The following is a 20276-nucleotide window of genomic DNA, read 5'->3' on the forward strand; positions in this document are numbered from 1 at the left end:
ACAAAATCTTTAAGAAAATGTTTATATCTGAGTATGACAGGACAAAAAAATCTTATTTTTAATATTTAAAAGTATACTTTGCCATGGCATGATCTGCCACACTCTGAAAAGGTTCGCCCCCAAACAAAACAAGATTGATGAGGAATATGCCTGCTAGCGAGGGTGCCACCGAGCTCAGAGAGCAGAGCATTTTACGTCGGGAGGAGGCGATTTTGCAAGAACCCAGAACCAGCTCTCCTAGACTTCGTATTTACCGTCATTTCTTTGTATGCAGATTTTGCTCAGGGGCAGCTTGCTAGCTTGTTTGCCGTATATATGCCATGCAGTTTACCATTTCAAAAATTAGCTTATCATGCCACTAGAGTCTGTCGTTAATGTGAAAAAAAGATCATGCGAACTCAAGTTACCAGTTAAGAAACTCTTCGGCTACTTGAGCATTTTCAAACAGTTTCTCTTATTGCACTTGGTTGGTTTGCTCCATTCTTTGCTTAGAAAAAAATTGTCCAAATAGTTCATAGTTACAGCATTTGTCTTTCGTCTCTCTTTAACATCCTAGAAACAGAGAGAAGGGTGGAGGGAGGTCTTGAACGTGAATCTCCAAAAGGACAGTTTTCCTTCAGCCCTTTCGCAAATATCTCCAGGTATGGTTTTGTAGTAAATCATCTCTCTTCTCTCTTACTTTTCTTTTGCAGTGATGTATTTTCCTACACAGTTACTACAAACGCTTCCAGAACCAGAATCCAGTAATGCACAGAAAAGCTGTTCCAGCGAGTTCCTTAGATACCTGATTGACTTGGATCATATCTTCTTTTTTTGACATTTCTTCCAGTTAAGAGCAAAGAGAGGAAATAGTGAGAAGGGAAACAAAACAAAACACATTGGTTAGGCATATTTGAAAAAAGAAGGTTATTTTGTTATGATGCTATTGTAAAGGCTGATACTAAGACACTCCAGATGTAAAACTGAAATACACAAATAAATAGTCTCGCATTAAGGGAACTTTTAAGACTCAATTTTATTATCTGTTCTTAATGCTTCTGCAGAATATAAGCCTGCTTGCATTAAATCTGCATCCCTTTATTCCTGCAGTATTAATGGTGTTTCACAGAGGGAAGTTTGCCACACAAAATCGATTGCAATTCCAATTGTTAACAACAAAGGCAACTTGATTCTAATTTAAATCAATCAATCTAACCATCTGAGGGTCTTATTTATCAGCCCTAATTGTATTACGGAACAAAGTCCCTTCAATCGCTACACGGCAGATTCTGGGAAACGGCTTTCGAAGGAGAATGGACACCAGCATGTGTTAGTCGCACCACTGAAATTTTGCTGCTCTCATTAGCAAACAAGAAGCTTTGGACGTCCATTCTCCTCTCATCCCAACAGTCTATATAAGTAAACAGCAAGACATTACAAGGCCACACAGAAACTAGGTGCAACCTCCCCATAATCTGGCTTTATGTGGGGCATCAAGCAAGGGGCTCATGCATTTAGCCTTAACACTGGGCATGTGCGCTGCTACTGCCACCAAATTATCATGCAGTAAAACATAGAACAGGGTTTCACAGATTCCCTAAGGTATGGAACATAAAGCCTTGGCTTGGGTCTTCTTCACTCCATGCCAGCCGCAGGGTACAGAATTCGAAGCACAGTTCCGCTTAGTTCGTACATGTAAGAAGTAGCGAACGAACGCAAAAAGGTAACGTCCTCGGGCTTCACTTTTGTGTTGACACAAACAGGCGCCTGATGGATCAGCATGTTAAAAAGCTGGAACTACCGCAGTCACATACATGGCCTTCTGGATATGAAATATGTTCTCGGTATGCATCGCGAATCATAGCTACTGTATTACTCAGACCGTATAACCTTACTAGTGCTCACAAAGTAAAGGTAGTTCTGAAAAATGTTAGGCAACTGGGACAGATAATTTTTTTTAACTCAATAACAGAATACCTAGAAAGATAGTATTACATGAATTACTGTTATTGTGAACAGTTCACTATTGGGCCATGCAACTTACTGCTGACTTTTAGACCTCCTGTTCACAATTTTTCCAACTGAAGATAAACTAATGTTACAAAGCATCTGTTAAGTCTCTAAGGCTTTGTAAAACTCTTTGTTGGTTTGACTGTAACCTATAAGCACGTCTTTTGGAATGTAGCACAAATAGGAAAAATCTAGAGTAAAACAAAATTGTACTTTACGCTTATACCTGACTTTTCTCCCCACTGGGGACCCAAAGCAGCTTACAACCTTATTCTTTCCTCCTGCATTTTATCCTCATAACAACCATCCTGTAGGGTAGGTTAGTCTGAGTGGTGACTGGCCCAAGGTCACCCAGTGAGTTTCCACAGCAGAGTGGGGATTCGAATCTGGGTCTCCCAGATCCCTATCCATCACACCATCACACTGGCTCTCTTATGCTGTATTCGCCAAGAGTGTTCACATATAAAGTGTTTTTTCCCATGATGCAAGAAAGAGTGTCAAACTGGTCTCATGGCTTTTTCATTATTATCATCATATTCCTATATTCTAAATCAAATTCCATTGTTTCCAAATTCAGCTATACCAATCAATCATCACCTTTATTGGCATAAAAAAATTCAGCTATACAATTAACTTCAGGGCATAAAACTGATACCAGAAACTGCTCTCGAAAAGTTATGGACACCAGCATAAAAGTCATGTTATACTAGCCCACATAAATACAAAGTATTCCCTACAAATGTACGATGACCATACTAGTCAACACTCACTAAATGTAATGATATTAATTATCTTCCTCTTCCCCTCCCCTCAAATTTATGGCAGAGGGGAACACTTTTCATACGAGTTCATTATAGAAGTATCACCTTGCCAGCTCAACACACTAATTCAGTGTTAGAAACTGCATTCATACTAAGCATGATACTACTATTCCCACTCACAACAGTTCCTATAGATACTGATACATAATCAACCACAGCTACAAGCTATTTTTTCTCTAAGGAATAACCACCTGTACAAACAATACATCCAATTGGCTCTTTAGGCCTTCTGATGGTATCCTGGCTCCTCTATAAGCCAATTACAAAAAGTCCTACTTGGTTTCTTGTGCAAAAAGCTACTGCCAAGTTCTACTTAACATTATGCAACAGAATTTGCTGTGAATGCTGGCTATTCAAGGAGCGCAGGAAACTTCTGTTAAACTTATTTCATTTTCTATTAGAGAGCACCTTAACAAACTTGTAAGAAGATTTTAAATGGTGGGTAATCTACTGAGTTCACCTGGGATGCCTAGTAAGGAAACCTTTTATTTTTCTGAAGCAAAACTGAAAGAACTTTGCAGCCTGTAGCCCTAAAGAAACGTTTGATAAGTTTTTTCTTAAGCAACTGCTCAGATATTATCAAGATTATTTTCCTTAAACATGACAATATTGGATAACGGGATGGGACAGAAAAGGAGACAATAGGATTTCCAACTTTACCCCTTGACTTGAACATTAATGGAGCAATGGGACAATTTGCACCTTCTGAATTTGCTTCTGGTGGCTTTTAAAAGCACAGAACCTGTGTAGGAAAAAATGTGGCAGAGCTAGGGAGCAGTCAAGGAACTGCCAGGCTGATCTGGAAAGATTTTATTGAAAGAACAGCCCTGGAGGATGGAGGAGATAACTGATTTAATGAAGAGAAAGTGGAAAAATCACCCAAGTTCACCGACATGACAGAAGACAATGGGAAAGTAGGAGCAGAGCAAGACAGCGGCAACAGAGATGGGCTGGTGCAAGAGAGGGCAGATAGGTAGGCAGAGATTTTATGGCGCAGTGGCACACAGAGTAAACTGCAGTGCCTACTATCTTATGAAAGTAGCCATCTTTAAATTTTCATTCACGTTACACAGAAAATTTTCTTCTGTCTGCAACCATGTGCGAAACGGACAGAAAAAGAACGACAGGGGAAAGATAAAGTGTCAGGGACATAAAGATGGAGTGCTTTATACAGACTTGAAATTTGACATAGAGAGTAACAGGGAATGCAGAATGACACCAGAGCAACAGGGGAGAGAGGATTTCAAAGGAGGGGGCGTTTAGAAATGATTGAAGAGGGAAGATTAGTGAGGAATAAATTCCGGTGATCTAGACGAAAGATGACCTACTATTTCTCTGGCAAGGAAAAATGTTTAAGTAAAAGATATGGAACGGAAAAAATAAACTGATGCTGGAAAGAATACGAAAGGAGAGAAAGATGGAATGATTACAAGCACCGGCCTGCTTCAGATCTAATGCTGCCAGCCTGATCACTAAATCATGGGCTGGTGATTGGGAGTGACACAGCCCTCCCCCCTCGCCCACACAAATCCCCCCCCTTCCCCGGCTAACGGTAACTACGGTGCAGCATTCCCTGGATAGTGTTACCCACACAACACCGGCAGAAGCAGACTTGTTGCATGTCATAGTAGTCAAAAGCTCACCACGGTTAATGGTAATGATGTCTTTTATCAGCCCGGCCATAAAACGGGGTTGAACGTATCTATAACTGTTGTTCATCGAGTGGTCACCTGGGCAGTCACACATGGGCATTGCTCATGCGCAGGCCTACCGTGGAGAGGCTTTTGAAGCTCAGAAATGCCTGAGGGCGTTCCGGCCCCCTTCCCCAGGCCTCTTTCCCGCCTTTTCGCAGTGTGATCGAAGGGGCAGAGTGCCTTTCCCTCAGTTCCTCTCTGCTGTTGCTGGAAAGAGGTAAAGACACCCGGCATAACTTAGAGGGAAGGATGTGTGAAAATCCTGTTTTCATCATTCATGATACCTGTGCAGTCCCTGACTTTGCTATTTCTGACAGAGAGTGGGTCAAATATGGGGGAATGGCCTGATGAGGAGGACGTTCTCAGAATGGAAACAGCTTCTCTGACGGGTTTGAAGGTTGACCTCTGAGGAACCAAGTACTTCAGATGAGAAGGAGTTGGCACTGAAGACAAGCTAGTCGACTTGGGGGACTTTTTCAAGTGCTTATTCTTGTGTCAGGCCTTCTTTGGTGGTGGCTCTGAGGCACTGTGCTCTGGAGAAGTCAGAACGGAACCGGGAATCTTGGATGGAACCAAAGGGCCTGGAGTCAGTCTTGGGACCGTCAGAAGCAGAGATAATCAGATCCATCTCTCTGGAGTGGAAGTCGGCATTGTGCTTGGACATTTTTCTGGAGGGGTGCCAGACAGAGCTTTTCCCCCACAGAGCTGCTTCCAAATGTGAGGCTCTTTCATGCACAGCTTTAGGCGTGAACTGTCAGAAGACTGAGCAACGGTAGACATCATGTTGTTCACTGAGGCACAGCAAGCATTTATCGTGGTCATCTGTGTGGGGAGTTTTTGACCCACGGTACCTGCATTTTCTAAGTAGAACTTTTAGGGCCGTAACTAGGGACTGTGAAAGCTGCAAAGATAGTATTGCTGGAGATTTCTCAGTTGAATTCTGACAGAAAAATACAGCAATGGAGCTTTGAGAAGTGTAACTGTCTCACTGACAGCAGAGAGAGAACTGAGGGAAGGGCACTCCTCCCCTCGCAAAAGGCGGGAAAGTGGCATGGGGGAGGACAGAGCACCCGTAGGCATTTCTGAGCTTCAAAAACCTCTCCGCACATTACCCGTGTGTGACTGCACAGGTACCACAAAACTGAATACTGCACTACAGTTAATGCTAACTAGGGAAGGGTGAGGGAAAGAGCCTGAAAGGTTGAGGAAGGAGGAGGAACCACTAGTGAGCTTCCCCCAAACTGCCAAAAACCATGTTTTGGAAGTCAGGCAGTACCACGTCTGGGCAAGACTAAGGGCAAAAACACATGGTCATTTTACCCTCCTTTATTCCGTTTCAGCCAGGATTCAGCCAGGATCTAACGTATGTGTTTCACCGAACATGTGTTCAATCCTGGCTGAAACAGGGAATAAAGGAGGCTAAAGCGACCATGCGTTTTCGCCCTAACTGTCTTGGTCGTGTTAAAAATGAGATATAAATAGCAAATTTAGGTGGGAAAAATATGAAATAGTATTATAAGCCTGGACGTGAGAGATGGGGAGGGGGGAGATACCAGCATCTAGATACAGTGACAGCAGAAGGTGTTAAAAGAAACAGAAGTGCTTACCAAAAGAGAGTGTTGAGAAGAGAGAATCAACTAGCAGCCTGCAGGCCAGACCTGGCTCCCAAAACTGTTTTATCTAGCCCATACCAAACAGTATCTACCAAACTGTGAAGCCTGATATCGACACGGGAGAGAATGACTTGGAGAAAGATGAGATGACAGAGGGAAGAGCAACATGTCATGACTACAGTCAGAGAATCACATGGTGGCCTCCCCCGCAAAGTTAAAACCTCCATGCAATAAGAATCTGTGTCAGTTTTCTGTTTGCAGGGAGTTTTCTATATGAAGGAACACTCAAAAACTGGAAACCATAACATGGGGTCTGCAGGCTATTTTACCCCCTCACTCTCTTGCATGTGTAAATTTTTCTGACAGAAAAATACAGCAACGGAGCTTCGAGAAGTGAACCTCTCTCACCAACAGCAGAGAGAGAACTGAAGGGAGGGTACTTTGCGTTCCTCGCAAAAAAGGCGGGAAAGTGGCATGGCGAAGGAGTGGCATGGGGTAAAGAGGTTTGCCCAGAGCATCACTCATTAGGCAAAATAGGCTTTCTCCGTGCAAGAACTCAAATACCCCACATTTCAGTTTTACACCTTTCACTCTGAGTGTGCATGGAAGGTTGTGCTTGCTTGCACATGTGAGCAGATGCCTAGAAAAGAGAGCGGTCCCCAAGGACACAGAAGCTGGACATTTCTGAGACAGAGGAAGAAAAGAATAGAAGACCAGGCCCTGAGATACCCAACAACAGCAAGAGGGGTTGAAATCCTGCAGCTCTGCTCAACAGCCACACAAGGACACAACATACAACCGTTTTCCTCCCTAAATGAGGGCAGGATGAATTTGCCTATTAATTTCTCTCTTGCTTTCATTTCGACACTAACATAAAGGAAAACATTTGCTTTACATGTATCCACCAATGCATACTGCAAAAAAGAAACATTGCTGAAAATAACAATAAACATATTTCTTTATGCACATCACAAACACAATTCTCTCTTATGAACTACATTGGATCTTATATTTTTAAGGTCTTATTTTTAAAAAATCTGTATTTTTAAATAAATATTCCAGTTATCAGCGAAGGTAACACACACACAAAACCTATGTTGCAAATGTTTTTTTTTTAAAAACCCCCAACAAATATCAAGTGGATGTGAACCCAGTATTTATTCATATATTTTATCATCCACCTATTTTATAAAGGTTCAAGGAAGATAAAGAGGTCCCATATAATACTGATTTTATTCTTCATTGCAAAAATGTCCTGCTAAAACATTTGAGGCATTTCAGTATCCCATAGAGAGCTATCCATATTACATTACTCAAAGCAGGCCAGATATTACAAAAAAAAAGAAAAAGAAAAAAGAATCATCTAGAAAAGTTCCAGGGGAAACTTCTTTCAGTGTGTATGTAGAAACAGCTCACAAATACATCGATCACATCTAAGCAAAATATTAGGTCAGAACCACCATTTAGCCTTTAATGCAGGTCTAGGAGTGATTTAGGCCTGTTGCAGTCAAGAGAATTTGCAACAAGAAACACCATCTTAAAATCCAATCTCTTCTAAAACATTATGTCAGGCTCGCATTGCAATTCCCACCTGAAATATTCCAGAGTTTAATTAGCACTCTTTTCTGGAACTGCTGTATATTAGTTGTTTGAAACCCCTACGTGTATTTTGCTTCTCATCCTTGGAAGTAAATTTATTATATTACTCTGTTATATACTACCTGAAAAACCTGCTGTTCCTCACAATGCACACAAAACAGGTTAGTAAGTCCTTAAAATCCGTAAAACAGAAACGTCCCCTGCTGTTTTGTAGTTAATTGACTATCTTTTTAGCAAGGGTTTTTTGTTGTTGTTAAGCATCGCCTACTAAATGAAAAAAAAGGAAACATGAGACAGCCTATCTGGTGCTAGGCCTCTTCCATACAGTGAAAACTCCTTTTCAGTTTTATCCCAAAGAAACATGCACTTCAAGCTGTGAGCTAGGCGAGGCCATCGTATTTGAGGTTCTGCTACAGAATAAAACTGCTTCCTTTTAAAACAATGGAAAACTACTGTAATATTTACTTTGAAAGGTTATCCATACAGGGATATCAAATAATTTCACTGCATGTCATGTACGCTAGAATGTCACCAAGGATGCAAAGGATTATCTTACTGATGCTACTATTGTATATATACAAATCATAAGTGATGGGCAAGGTTTTAAAAGGATCAAGTTAGTCACACACAAGCTGGGGGGGGTGCACTAGAGATTGTGGAAAAGCGCAGAATTTAGAAATCCCCCCTCTCCACAAAATCTGTTTGGAAAAGCCTGCACAGTCTAATATCTCATCCATTAGGATGGAATATCCTTTGGAGTAGTTTTAGCTCCAAGAAATCATCTGTCATGTATGCTATGTATCTATACTGACTGAGATAGCTACATTTTTCGTTAACAGTAATGTAGGTGCCTGAAGGCAAACATGGACTATACTTGTTCTGTCATAATTTCATCTATATCCCCATACAAAGAAAAGAATAATTTATACTATGGAGGTCCGAAATTATTGTTTCTCAGCAAATAAACACTTTTAAAGAACACTAGCTCCATTAACATCTTGACCGAAGTAACATACTACAAAAAGAGGTTTATATAAGCTCAAAATGATACATAAACTGTACTCATACAAAAATCTAGTGTAATTCTGCATCTAATAATCAATGTGCTAAATAGAATGTACAAAAAAATCTTAAGTTTATTATTTATGGAAACTGATATAGTAACATCAGAACAGTATGAATCACAGATGATTTATAATGAATAAAAAACTAGCTAATGAATGGATCAGTAGAAGTAAATACCCAAGACTGAACCTTTTGAACAGTCTTGAGGGAGCAATATCAGTTAATCACAGCCGTTCCCCAATGCTGCCTCCAGTCCAAAAAACCTGAGGGTCAGACTACATGTCACCATTTCTCCAGATCTGACTTTGAGGTAAAAAACTCATTTCCCAAGAGCCCTAGGCACCGATTTGGATCAGGACTGTGGAGTGGAGGGAGAAGGGGTTTCAACCTTTTCCTCATGCCATTTTGCCACCGTGAAATGGCTCCGGGGGTGCTATCTGCTGGGGGGGGGGCAGGACCTGGAGCCTATCAGTATATGTGCAGACACCCCAACAGGGCGAAGAGAGCACCCCACAACCATTTTGGGTCAGGAAACAGTGTGGGGCTGAAGCCTTTTCTTCCCCCACACAGTAGCCTTGACATAACTCAGGAACCAGCACAAGAGGGGAAACGAATGACCTTGCATCTGAAGTCTGACTATTTCAGGTCCAAGGTACCGAGACGCTACGTATTATAAACCGGTACATGTAGTTTGGCCCTCAAAATGCTTGTTAATGGCACGGACAGCAGAAAACAGAGCATCACTTTCTCTTAAATGCAGGTGCTGCCTCCTCCTCCCCTGCCTTCCCCAGGTAATCTGTGCTGTAAAATGCTGGTGACACAGGCCCCATTAGGCCGTACATGCAAGGTTCTGGAGACTGCTTGCATTTTTGCCCCTGTATTGGTAAAGGTCAACAAGCACTAGTTTATCTGCTGATGACATACATTGTCCTCGCTGAAATAGGGTAGAGTTGTTTTATTGGTTTCATATTCTTTTCCCTGAACCATTGACACCCAAACACATTTTCATGAGTACAAAACTCTTTTTGGGGAATGGCTGTTTGCAAATGTTTTGATGTGAAAATCTGTATCGTCTTAATCTTGAACTCTAGTTATTCACAATGGGTGTAAGCCATCAGCAGGAACAGTCTTCATTTAGCAAAATGAAGTAATTGGATTCAGTCCAATGTATTTAAATTATCATGACAAGGGGGGGGGGGTTTCCTGAATGCAATAATTTTGCATGATAAAAGCTACACACGTACCAGCCAATGAATGTGTCATATACTTTTTGAACACCGCAGGGGGGGAAGCCACTGGGGGGGAAGGGCACCTGGACTAGAGAAATAGGGGGCAGGGAAAGGATTAAGAGTACATGTTTGTGCATGTGTATGCATGCACATGCGTGCACACACATAGAGAGCTTTGGTTTGAAAATGTCCTACTTCTGAATGTGATTTTCCACTTGTACAAAAACGGCTTAAGGGAATGTGTATGTAACACAGAGCTCATCCCTCAGAGCAGGACTAAATGATACACAGACGCTTGGCTGTCACTGAAAACATCAGCAGTGTCCCCTCTCCTCTCTCACGAGAGGGACCGTCGTCCAAGCATGAACCCCAACAAAGTGTGTTGTGTGGAAACTCAAGATGATGAGGTCTTGTTACAAATGTTGTTAAAGAGGTGGGGGACACGTGAGGAGGGGAGACACAGGCTACTGTCTTCATCAACAGCCATATGCTCTCCGTACTGTCTAGTTCTGCCTTGAGAGTCAGTTCATACCCCCTTGTCTCTAGGGATGCAAGAGCAGGGTGCCAGGGACCCCCCACAGAGGCACTGGCTGTTGGAACACAGGGCACCTCACAGGCGCAATTGGCAGGATCAAAGTGGCTTGAGAAATTGCGGCTAATATTGCGCAAACCGCTTCAATGGCTTGCACAGCCGGCTCCCTCGTACCCCCTGTACCTCCAATGTATATTAAGGCCGTCAAATGGAAAGCCCTAGTCCTGGACATTCGAGCATGTTTCAAACATTTATGTGTTTTCAGATGCATCCTCAGGATTATTATCATAACTCAGCCTTTCTATGAAGTGTTCGTCAAAATACTGCTACAAATGGATACAGGATCTATTTTCCGGTGTGTGTGTGTGTGTATAGATAGATTTTAGCCAGAGTGAAAGTATGAAGCTCATTTTTTCATAATTTTACTATTATATGGCTTTGCATCCTGGTGACATTTTGAGGATCTAAAAAATCAGTACGTTTTTGGCCCTTTACTAAATATGGAATTGTTTCAATAAAACATTACCAGAGGTCTTGTAGCAGGAACTCAAAATTTAGTGATGTAAGCAGAAGAGAGATATGCCATAGCCACTGAAGAGAAGACATGCGGCATTGCTTACTTAAAGCCCCATCCTGTCCCCCCAAGGACAATAGCTGCTACCAGGATGGCACCAGCGATGGAACCTATTATAAGATTGGTGGCGCTAGGACCTGTGACAAAGGATTATGGGAAGAAAGACATAAGAACCAACCACTTAATTAATTCACATCATGGGAAATGTAGTCAAGCAATTAAAAATAAGTGTGCTATAAAATTATTTTAACATCAATATCACTAAATGGGCCATATTTATTTTTAAAAATACACAGGAAGGAAAAAAGTAAACAAAATTTTTGCTCATTGTTTAATTCTTCTATGCTTTGTTTTTGATGCTATACCTCTGTATCACCTGTTTTTAAAACACCAATAATATATTATCTAGGCTGCCTAAACAAAAGAGGGAAATCCGTTTAAAATTAAAATAAAGGTTATACCTAATATCGAAGCAGCTTGAGAAATTGTTTTAGTAATTAAATTAAACTCTTCTTCACAGTAATTTTGAAATTGTGAAATATATAAGGCCTTGTTTCCCATTTATTTCACTGAACTGAAAGCCCCTTAGCAGGCACATAGAATTTTGTTGAAAAGGAGACTATGATTAACTGATTAATTATGATTACCCTGTATTTTCAACTAATATCATGGACATGCTCCAGCCAAAAAACAAGCACACTCACTGATTTCAATGAGAGAGGAATTTCTCTTCCATTTAAAACAAGGGGACTTTAAATGTGCTTTACTTCAGCTGTTTTGAAGAAATGTAGGCTGAAGAGTGCTCGATTGAATAATCTGAAACATTCCAAATATTAAAGCACTCTTCTCTGGTAAGACAAAAATCTGACAAAGTTGGGGGTTTTTTTTAGTTTGTTTTAGGCATTTTGATTAATTTTTTTTAAAGATTAACTGAATGCTTGAGAGGCACCAAAGACCATAACTGATCTTCTTTGTTTGCAATACAGTTAAAAGAAATTAGATTTTCTATCTTGTCTGCATGAGCACACCAGTTCCTTACCAGAATATATGCTGCCACCGAAGCTTCCAATTCTAACTTAAACTAATATAAACTTATATAGCAACATTTAAATGTTCTTTAAACAACCATTATGGCACTGAGTGCATATTTCTATTCTGACAACGAACTGACCATTTTAGAAACCACATTTTCATGTCTGTTAATGTTCAAACACTTTCAGAGAGCATTCCCTCAGAAAACCCAACAGAAAAAAGAGCATCAGAAAAAGGAGGCTGAGAGAAGGCAATTAAGGGTAATTTAAGGGACTAGTCCAGTATTCCATTTTTAGACAGCATTTATAATTCAAGAGCACTAATTCCATGACTTATCACAGACTTCTGTAAAGAACTGTATATTACTAGACCTTTTGGGGTACAATATCTGACCCTATATCAAAGCACTCAGCCCCTAGCGTTCTTTGCAACAGTAAATGGGAAAAATTATCTACAGTTTAAATTTTACAATTTCTTTGTGTTATAGGGATTTTTAAAAGTGTGCTGCAACAGAAAATTCGTCACCTGTAAGTAGTACGGATAGATTAAAGAGTTTGTAACATCAACAAGTAAACTTTTGCCACCTTTACTGGTGCATAATTATATGAGAGGCATATTCACTTAATCTCCAGATTGTCAGCACTGCAAAATACGATTGTGCTGACTATCTGTGAAGGGAGAAAGGAGAATGTTTCCCTGTTTAGAGCAGTGGTCAATGCCCACACCTTATAGACCATTTCCTTCCTCCTCTGTTTCCAATCATGGAAGGATTTCCAACCATGGAGACAGCCTTTTTGTCTGCCCCCTCTCACTGCAGCCCCAAAAGAGGACAGCTAATGAGATAATAACATAAAGTCATTACACTCTTTAGGAGGAACATCTGGAAAATGCAAATCCTCTATCTTATGTAGTTTCTATTCCATACTAACCCCAGTACAGCAAGAGTGATTTCTATGCAGTTACAGGGTACTACAGAGGAGAAATAATGTATCTTTGAGTATATATGTATACATATACTCAATGTATCTATGCATGCACAGTGCAGCGAATGAAGAGTTTTGTTACCTCTGGTGAAGGAAGAGAATAACCTCTCTCTTGTGAAAGAAGAGAATATTTTCCATGAGTTTAAAAATTCCAGATAGAAATGATTAATCAACTCAGTTTCATTTGAGGTATATGAAATTCAGCTGTCCAGAGGGGGATCCTGGACCTAGAGGAAGATGACTTTCTACCAATTAATAATAGGACTTCTCCTAAGACGAAATCAACATGCTACCTCCCAAGCCACATTACTGTATCTGATTAAACTTCTACTGACCTTTTACCTGATGTAAATTAATCTCCCTTAATGCTCTGCCTTTCAAAGGATTATGAATTACTACTGGCACTAGAGGTAGATCCAAATAATTGTTGATTTCCATATTTTCAAAGACAGAATAGTTGTCTGTTACCTTGAGATCCACCTTCTTCAAAGAAGAAGAAGAAGAGTGGGTTTTTATATACTGGCTTTCTCTACCACTTAAGGAAGAATCAAACCGGCTTACAATCCCCTTCCCTTCCCCTCCCCACAATAGACACCCTGTGAGGCAGGTGGGGCTGAGAGAGCTCTAAGAGAGCTGTGACTAGCCCAAGACCACCCCCCAGCTGGCTTCATGTGTAGAAGTAGGGAAACCAACCCCAATTAAGTCTGTGTAACATTTTCTGTTATATTTTAAATTATTATAAAGTGAAGATTTGCACTCTATGATGCTCAACATTTTTTCTCTCTCTAACTACCTCTTTTTATTTTCCTTAACATTCTGCCTGATGTTCTGATAAACTAAAAAACTTGCTTAGTTTTTTACATTTTAGTTGGTCCTCAAAAAGGAAATGTGCTACAAATTCTCTTTGAACATCTGTCCTAATTTGAATAAGCTATGCACTTTCTGCAGCAGCACAGATCCCAAATCCTGGCTTAATGTGGGCTAATAACTTTAATGAGATACAGACTAAATATTATGTAAAGAAATTACATTCTGAAAAATCATGGGGCAGTTATTTCTAGTAGAAATAACAGAAAATAAAACAAACCTCTACTGTTACTAAGGCAACATGAACTATGTAACATTTCAAATAGGCCAGTCCAGTGCCATTGTCACTTCTTACTTTTACACAATCCAGACTGCCATGCCTTATCTGGGCACATTTTAAAATTACTATGATAACTGATTGATAGCAAAACCACTTGTTGGATACTATAAACAAATTCCTATCCAAGCCAACTCATCATTAAAGGGGAGAAAAGGAAAGAAAAGACACCCTCCCCCCAAAAAAACAACCAAACTCATTCCGATGGCAATCAAAACAAGGTCTTCAATATATCCTTATAAATAATGTCTTTATCCTATGATTACTCTAGGTCCATGAAAGGATGGCACAGATGCCAATTACAGTGCATTCCTAAACAGTTGCATCCTTTCTAACCTTGACGTCAATGCACTCAGAAGGGGTGTAAGTATAAATTCCAGTTGTTAGCACACTAACAGCGCAATCCTAAACAGAATCATACCCTTCCAAATCCACTCAAGTCAAACTTAGAAGCGTGTAACTCTATCTAGGATTACACTGGTGTGCTAGCTAAAATCCCAGCTGTTGTTCTCAAAGCTATATGAATGCAGACATCAATATTTAGGCCTCTGGTCCAGCTCTAGTTGGGCCTTACTCGTCAAAAGAGGCATCTGGTCAGGACAAGAGGAGCCAGATAAGTGTGATGCTAGTGAGGATACACACATCCCAATCCATATTTATACACACATTCACTTTGCAAGCAGAAGGATGTTTTCTTGTGCAGATTCCCCGGGTGGACCACAGCATAAATCTTTCATTCAGCAATATAGAAAACTATTCTCTAAGGCAGTGGTTCCCAACCTTTTTTTGGCCATGCCCCACCTAAGCATCTCTAAAATCCTGATGCCCCCCGTGATATATAATTCTTAGCAGGCTTTCCCCCTCTCCATTGTCACCAGCTGATCGCCGTGTACATTCTGATATTAATTTTAAAAATGTGTATGTCACAATATATATTTATATACTGCATATGAGGCCCCTAGAACCATAAGAAATGCAAAATATTTCCTGTTAATAACTCATTCTCGAATTGCCCCTCTTAAAAACCAAATTGCCCCCCTGTGGGGCGTGTGCCCCACATTGGGAACCACTGCTCTAAGGGAACTGAAAATCCTTTTTTAAAAGTCAAAAACTGTTACAACAAAAATTATTCAAATCCTGTTGTTCTTAAGGAGAGCTATTTTCTTATTGTTCAGCTTGGATATTTTACCCACTGATTGCCCCGTCATCAATGGCAATAAACCAAATTATCTGAAGTAGTCCAAGTTGCCTGCTGGAGGACACTTTGCAATAATAATTTTTAAAATTCTTTTTTCTTTTTTTGCAATTTAGAGAACTAAAAACAAATAAACACTGAATTGTATTATTTTGCAATGATAAAAAAATTCACACACATTGTTTTATGCCCCACATTGTCCCAGACAGGAGAGGGTTAAACACTGCATGAGCAAATCACATGACACAGACACATTCAAATCACATGACAAATACGGTCACAACATAACACAAAGCTAATGGGGTAGTACACAAAGGGCTCCGATGCGTACGGTTACCTCACACACTAGGCACCAAACATACAACTCTGAAACTAAGAAAAATGCTTACTCTATTCCCCACCCTGTGCCTCCAAAAATCACCCCCAGTGCCAGAATGGTCCCTGCCACTGCACCTATAAGCCTGTTAGTGGCCATGCTCACTGTGTGGAGGGAAAAGGGAAGATTTTTTTTAAAAAAAGTTATCACGTACACAGAAGACTTCTGAAAAGAAAAATTAAATGGCACCTCAACATGACTCAATACTTTTATAATTCATGGTACAGATCACTCAGTTCAGCTTCAGAAACATGGATTGAAAGGAGACTATATTTACCTGAATGTAAATGTTTTGTAAACACCAATTTAAAAGCTCAACTGAGAAAGGGCGAAAGCGAGCGAACAGTTTTGTAAACCAAGGTAGGGTTGCCAACCTCCAGGTACTAGCTGGAGATCTCCTGCTATTACAACTGATTTCCAGGAGACAGAGATCAGTTCCCCTGGAGAAAACAGCTGCTTTGGCAATTGGCTGTGAAGTCAATTGGCAATATGGCACTGAAGTCCCTCCCCTCCCCAAACCCCGCCCTCCTCAGGCTCCACCCCAAAAACCTCCTGCCAGTGGCGAAGAGGAACCTGGCAACCCTGAAACCAAGGTCAGGTCCACCCTTGCTGGGTACAGCTGCATGTAGGAGAGGGGTGCCCTTTCCTCCCTTCTGTTCCCTGGCTGGCCTTTGGCTGCAGCATGACAGCCCTTACTTTTAAGAGGAGGCCTGTTTTTGGCTCCCACATGCGCATCCAGCCACCCTTGGTGCTCTGAGTGCACACGATAAAGGCCTGGGTCCTAGGAGGGGGAGGGACAGCTGCATGTGTATAGGAAAGCCAAGTGTGGGGGGCCCTCTTGAAAATAATGGCTGCTGTGAACATCGCTGAGGAGCCACTGGGGAAGGGCAACTGGCTCTATCAAGCCACATCCTGATACCTTCCCGTGAGCACAGTTATGCCACAGAAGGATGGATCTGTGCCCGTTTCCACTGAAAAATGGATTTCTCTCACCCCCCTTATAACATTTATTTACTCTTTAAACACATTCATAGATGGAACCCTCGCAAGTCATAAAACATTCTTGTGCTGTCAGAAATATACCGAACAGTAAGCCGAGCAAACAAGACGAGCACAATTATTATTAAGTTTTCAGCAATATCGCCTTAAGTGCATCCAAATACTTACTTTAAAAAAAGTATGGTGTAATAATTACTTAAAACATGCAAACATGCAAATGCCTTTTAAAAGTCACAAAGTGAAACCGACTAAAAGGGTGATCCACCACAGCTGTGAAAGCCATGGGCCGTCTTCTGCAACAGTGCAGAAGGTGCATCCCTGTCCCCTTCAAGAAGGGAGTGGGGAGTGCCAGGCAACAGGACTGCTCCTACAGCATCCCACAAGTCCATGCCCTAGATACAGTACAGGTGGGTTGTATGTAATTCTAGCCTTGCAATTTGGTAATCAACACCTTGGATGGAGCAAGCAGTACCTGACTCCAAGGGTCAAACTACATGAATCCCCTGAAAGCTCAAGTTAAATAAATTCACTAATCTTTCAGGAGCCACAAGTCTTCACTGTTCGTTTGTTTTTTGCTGTAGCAACTAATATTGCCACCTTCTAAAACCTGCCTACTTACTGCTCCATGTGCCACTGACCCCCATTGTTGCCACTGTCCCCCACTGTTGCCCTCTGAGGCTGTCCAGTTTCCCCCAAAAAACTAGGGCTGGCAACCTCGACGACACTATATTGTGTTTCTACACTTAGGGACACTCCCCAGCACCAAGCTTGAACTTGTAAATCAGCACTGCTGATTTACAACTGGGGCTGGGATGGAGAGCATATGGCCATGAGGGCTGCACGCATGTACTATCCAGCCCCACAGATCTATGGCACGGCCTCGTTTGGAACCCTGGGTCTGGTTCCTCTCGTCACACTTCAAAAAAAGATATTGCAGAGCTGGAGAGAAATGAAGAAGGGGGCAACCAAGGTGATTAAGGGGCCAGAGCACCTTTCCTATTAGAAAAGGCTAAAGACTAAGAGGCTAAACGGAGGTTTTTCAGTTTAGAAAAAAATGGTAAGGGGGCCATGATGGTTTATAAAATTATGCAGGGGGTGGAGAAAATGGACGGAGAGAACTTTTTTCTCCATCTCCCATAATGCTAGAACATAGATGGGGAACAGATTCAGGACGGACAAAAGAGAGTACCTTCTTTAATAAACAAATGATTAAATTGTGGAATGCACTGCCAGTAGACATAGTGATGGCCACTAGCAGAAATGGGCTTTAAAAAGTATTAAGACAGATTGACTAGTCCATCAACGGCTGCTCGTCATGATGACTTAAGGGAACTTACACTTCTAGCGGAAGTAAATGCCAGTGCTAGGAGGAAGCATCAGGGGAAGGCCCTGGCCTCTGCGCCCTGTTGGTTGGCCCTCCAGGGCAACTGGCTGGTCACTGCATGAAACAGGATGCTCTGGTCACAAATATAGCCCATGATACTGGACTAGATGGATCACCGGTCTGATCCAGCAGGACTCTGTTTATGTTCTTATCCCCTGCATGAAAGAAACTTAAACATGGATTTTCCTTTCAGTTGCTAATTTAGTATAGGATTTGTACGTTGGGGTGAAACCTTTATGATCGTCTCTGAGAAGAAAAGAACAGAGGCATCTGATGCAAACCGTATTCACTCCAAATGCATGTTAATGCAGTCATCTTTTAAATTTAGAAATTCACAATGCTGATGGAATTTGAACATGCCCTATTTGAAGACTTTCCCCCCCTGTGGTGCTCTTTATTTTAAATATTTAAAAATTGGCATTCTTTCCAACAATGAGCTTTTTGCTTTATTGAACTGTAATTTATTTCCCACTATGATTTTTTTCAATAGCAAAGAGAAAGCTGATTATGACATTTTCAAAAAGGAACAAATATCTAAAATAATTGTAATTCACAGCTGGAGCTACAAATACAGCACTTAGCTGCAACTAAAGTGTCCATAAGCGGATTTCTTTAAAAATCAAGTTGAATCCAAGGGGTCTATTCAACTAATGGGATCCAACCTTGGGATTTTTATCATTTTAATTTATGGTAGTTAATATGAAAAAGTATACTTAGAGATTCAACAATTTTTCAGATGAAAGTTCTTTGTATTTTCACATAGGACAGATAAATTATTTTCTCAGAATTCCTTTTAAGGTGACCAGGAACTCTGCATCCTAAACTTCATAGCGCCATTATTCTGTGACTGCAATTTATAATGAAACCCTCGAACTTCCACAGCAATATCCAGCTGCATAATTTCACACTGCTAGGCACCTATATAAATAATGCTGCTTTGAAAAAGTTATTTGTTTTAACTTAAAAGTATATTTTACATAGGATCACCGAATAGCATTTAAACGAGAAAATAAACATTTACAAAATTAGATTGTGCGTCAAATCTGCTACTTGGTGATCCAGATTTCACAGTTAAATCTGCTACCTGGTGCCACCAAGAATCAATCTGTTTTTTAGATGACTGGAAAAAAATCCCTGCCCTTTAAAACTGACAGCTACGTTATACTGTTATCTACCAGTTAATTAAATATTTCCATTTGAAGAAATGTATAACTACATGCATTGGAAACTTGATGAACACTGATATTTTAGATGATGAACTACAGTAGGAGGCAAAAGAGATGGATGAAGAAGGATCTGCAAAGAAAAACAAGAATGCAAGAGGAGCAGAAGTTAGTCATCAACTATTTCCACATTAACAGGCCAGAACGAGAATGCAATTTTATAATAGGAAATTGTAATATAGTTTCAGATAATGGAAAACTTGCTAAATTATTTAAATTCTTGACACCACAGCAATCTACTGAAACACACAGGAACAATATCTTTTAAAACATGTGACTTGGCTTCTGTTAAATTCTGAAAATTTTAAAAAAATGTCACTAGAGAACTATAATAGCATTTGGGGATCTCCCCTTCCCACCACATGCTGGATCTAAAACATTTCAGGAGGATCCACTGTCCCTTACAGGTATTTGGGGGTGGGAGACAGCAGTATAGAAAGGAAGCCTAGTTTCATGAGTGGGGGTTACTGGGATCCAACTCAATGCATGTGTATGAATACATGGCAAAATTTTAATTAATGTACTTCATCACCGGGTTTAAATTATTCTGGTTATATATATTTGTCTCCTTGCCTTCATATTTTATCTATTTATTTTATCTCCCAGTACAATATTCATAGTATAATTGTCTTAGAAGGGGGTTTGCAAAACTGGAGTTACTCAAGTGCTAAGTCCTCATAATACAGTCCTTATTGTTTGAATCTGGTATTTCTTTCTTTGGGGAAATATTTTATGCGCTTAAAAGTACAGATAGGATCTATTATCTAGTTAGATATAAAAATTCACTGGGAGAAAAATGCCTGAATGCTTTGATTCTGCATGCC

General features: G+C 40.6%; 1 protein-coding gene across 2 annotated transcripts in view; it reads right to left on the reverse strand.

Annotated features, from left to right (window-relative positions):
- Positions 1-688: 688 nt before the first annotated feature.
- ADAM23 (ADAM metallopeptidase domain 23) overlaps positions 689-20276 on the reverse strand; it is a 77277-nt gene continuing 57689 nt past the window's right edge. The window contains exons 25-26 of one of the 2 annotated variants that reach the window (XM_056861632.1): positions 11163-11253; positions 689-822 (exon numbers count right to left, since the gene is read on the reverse strand). In XM_056861632.1, the coding sequence (XP_056717610.1) occupies positions 777-822; positions 11163-11253 (137 nt within the window). In that variant the 3' untranslated portion in view covers positions 689-776. The remainder of the gene's footprint in view (positions 823-11162; positions 11254-20276) is intronic. The other variant, XM_056861633.1, reaches the window with a different exon arrangement.

Source organism: Euleptes europaea, chromosome 15, assembly GCF_029931775.1.
Source record: "Euleptes europaea isolate rEulEur1 chromosome 15, rEulEur1.hap1, whole genome shotgun sequence".
In the NCBI taxonomy this organism is placed as follows: Eukaryota; Metazoa; Chordata; class Lepidosauria; order Squamata; family Sphaerodactylidae; genus Euleptes; species Euleptes europaea.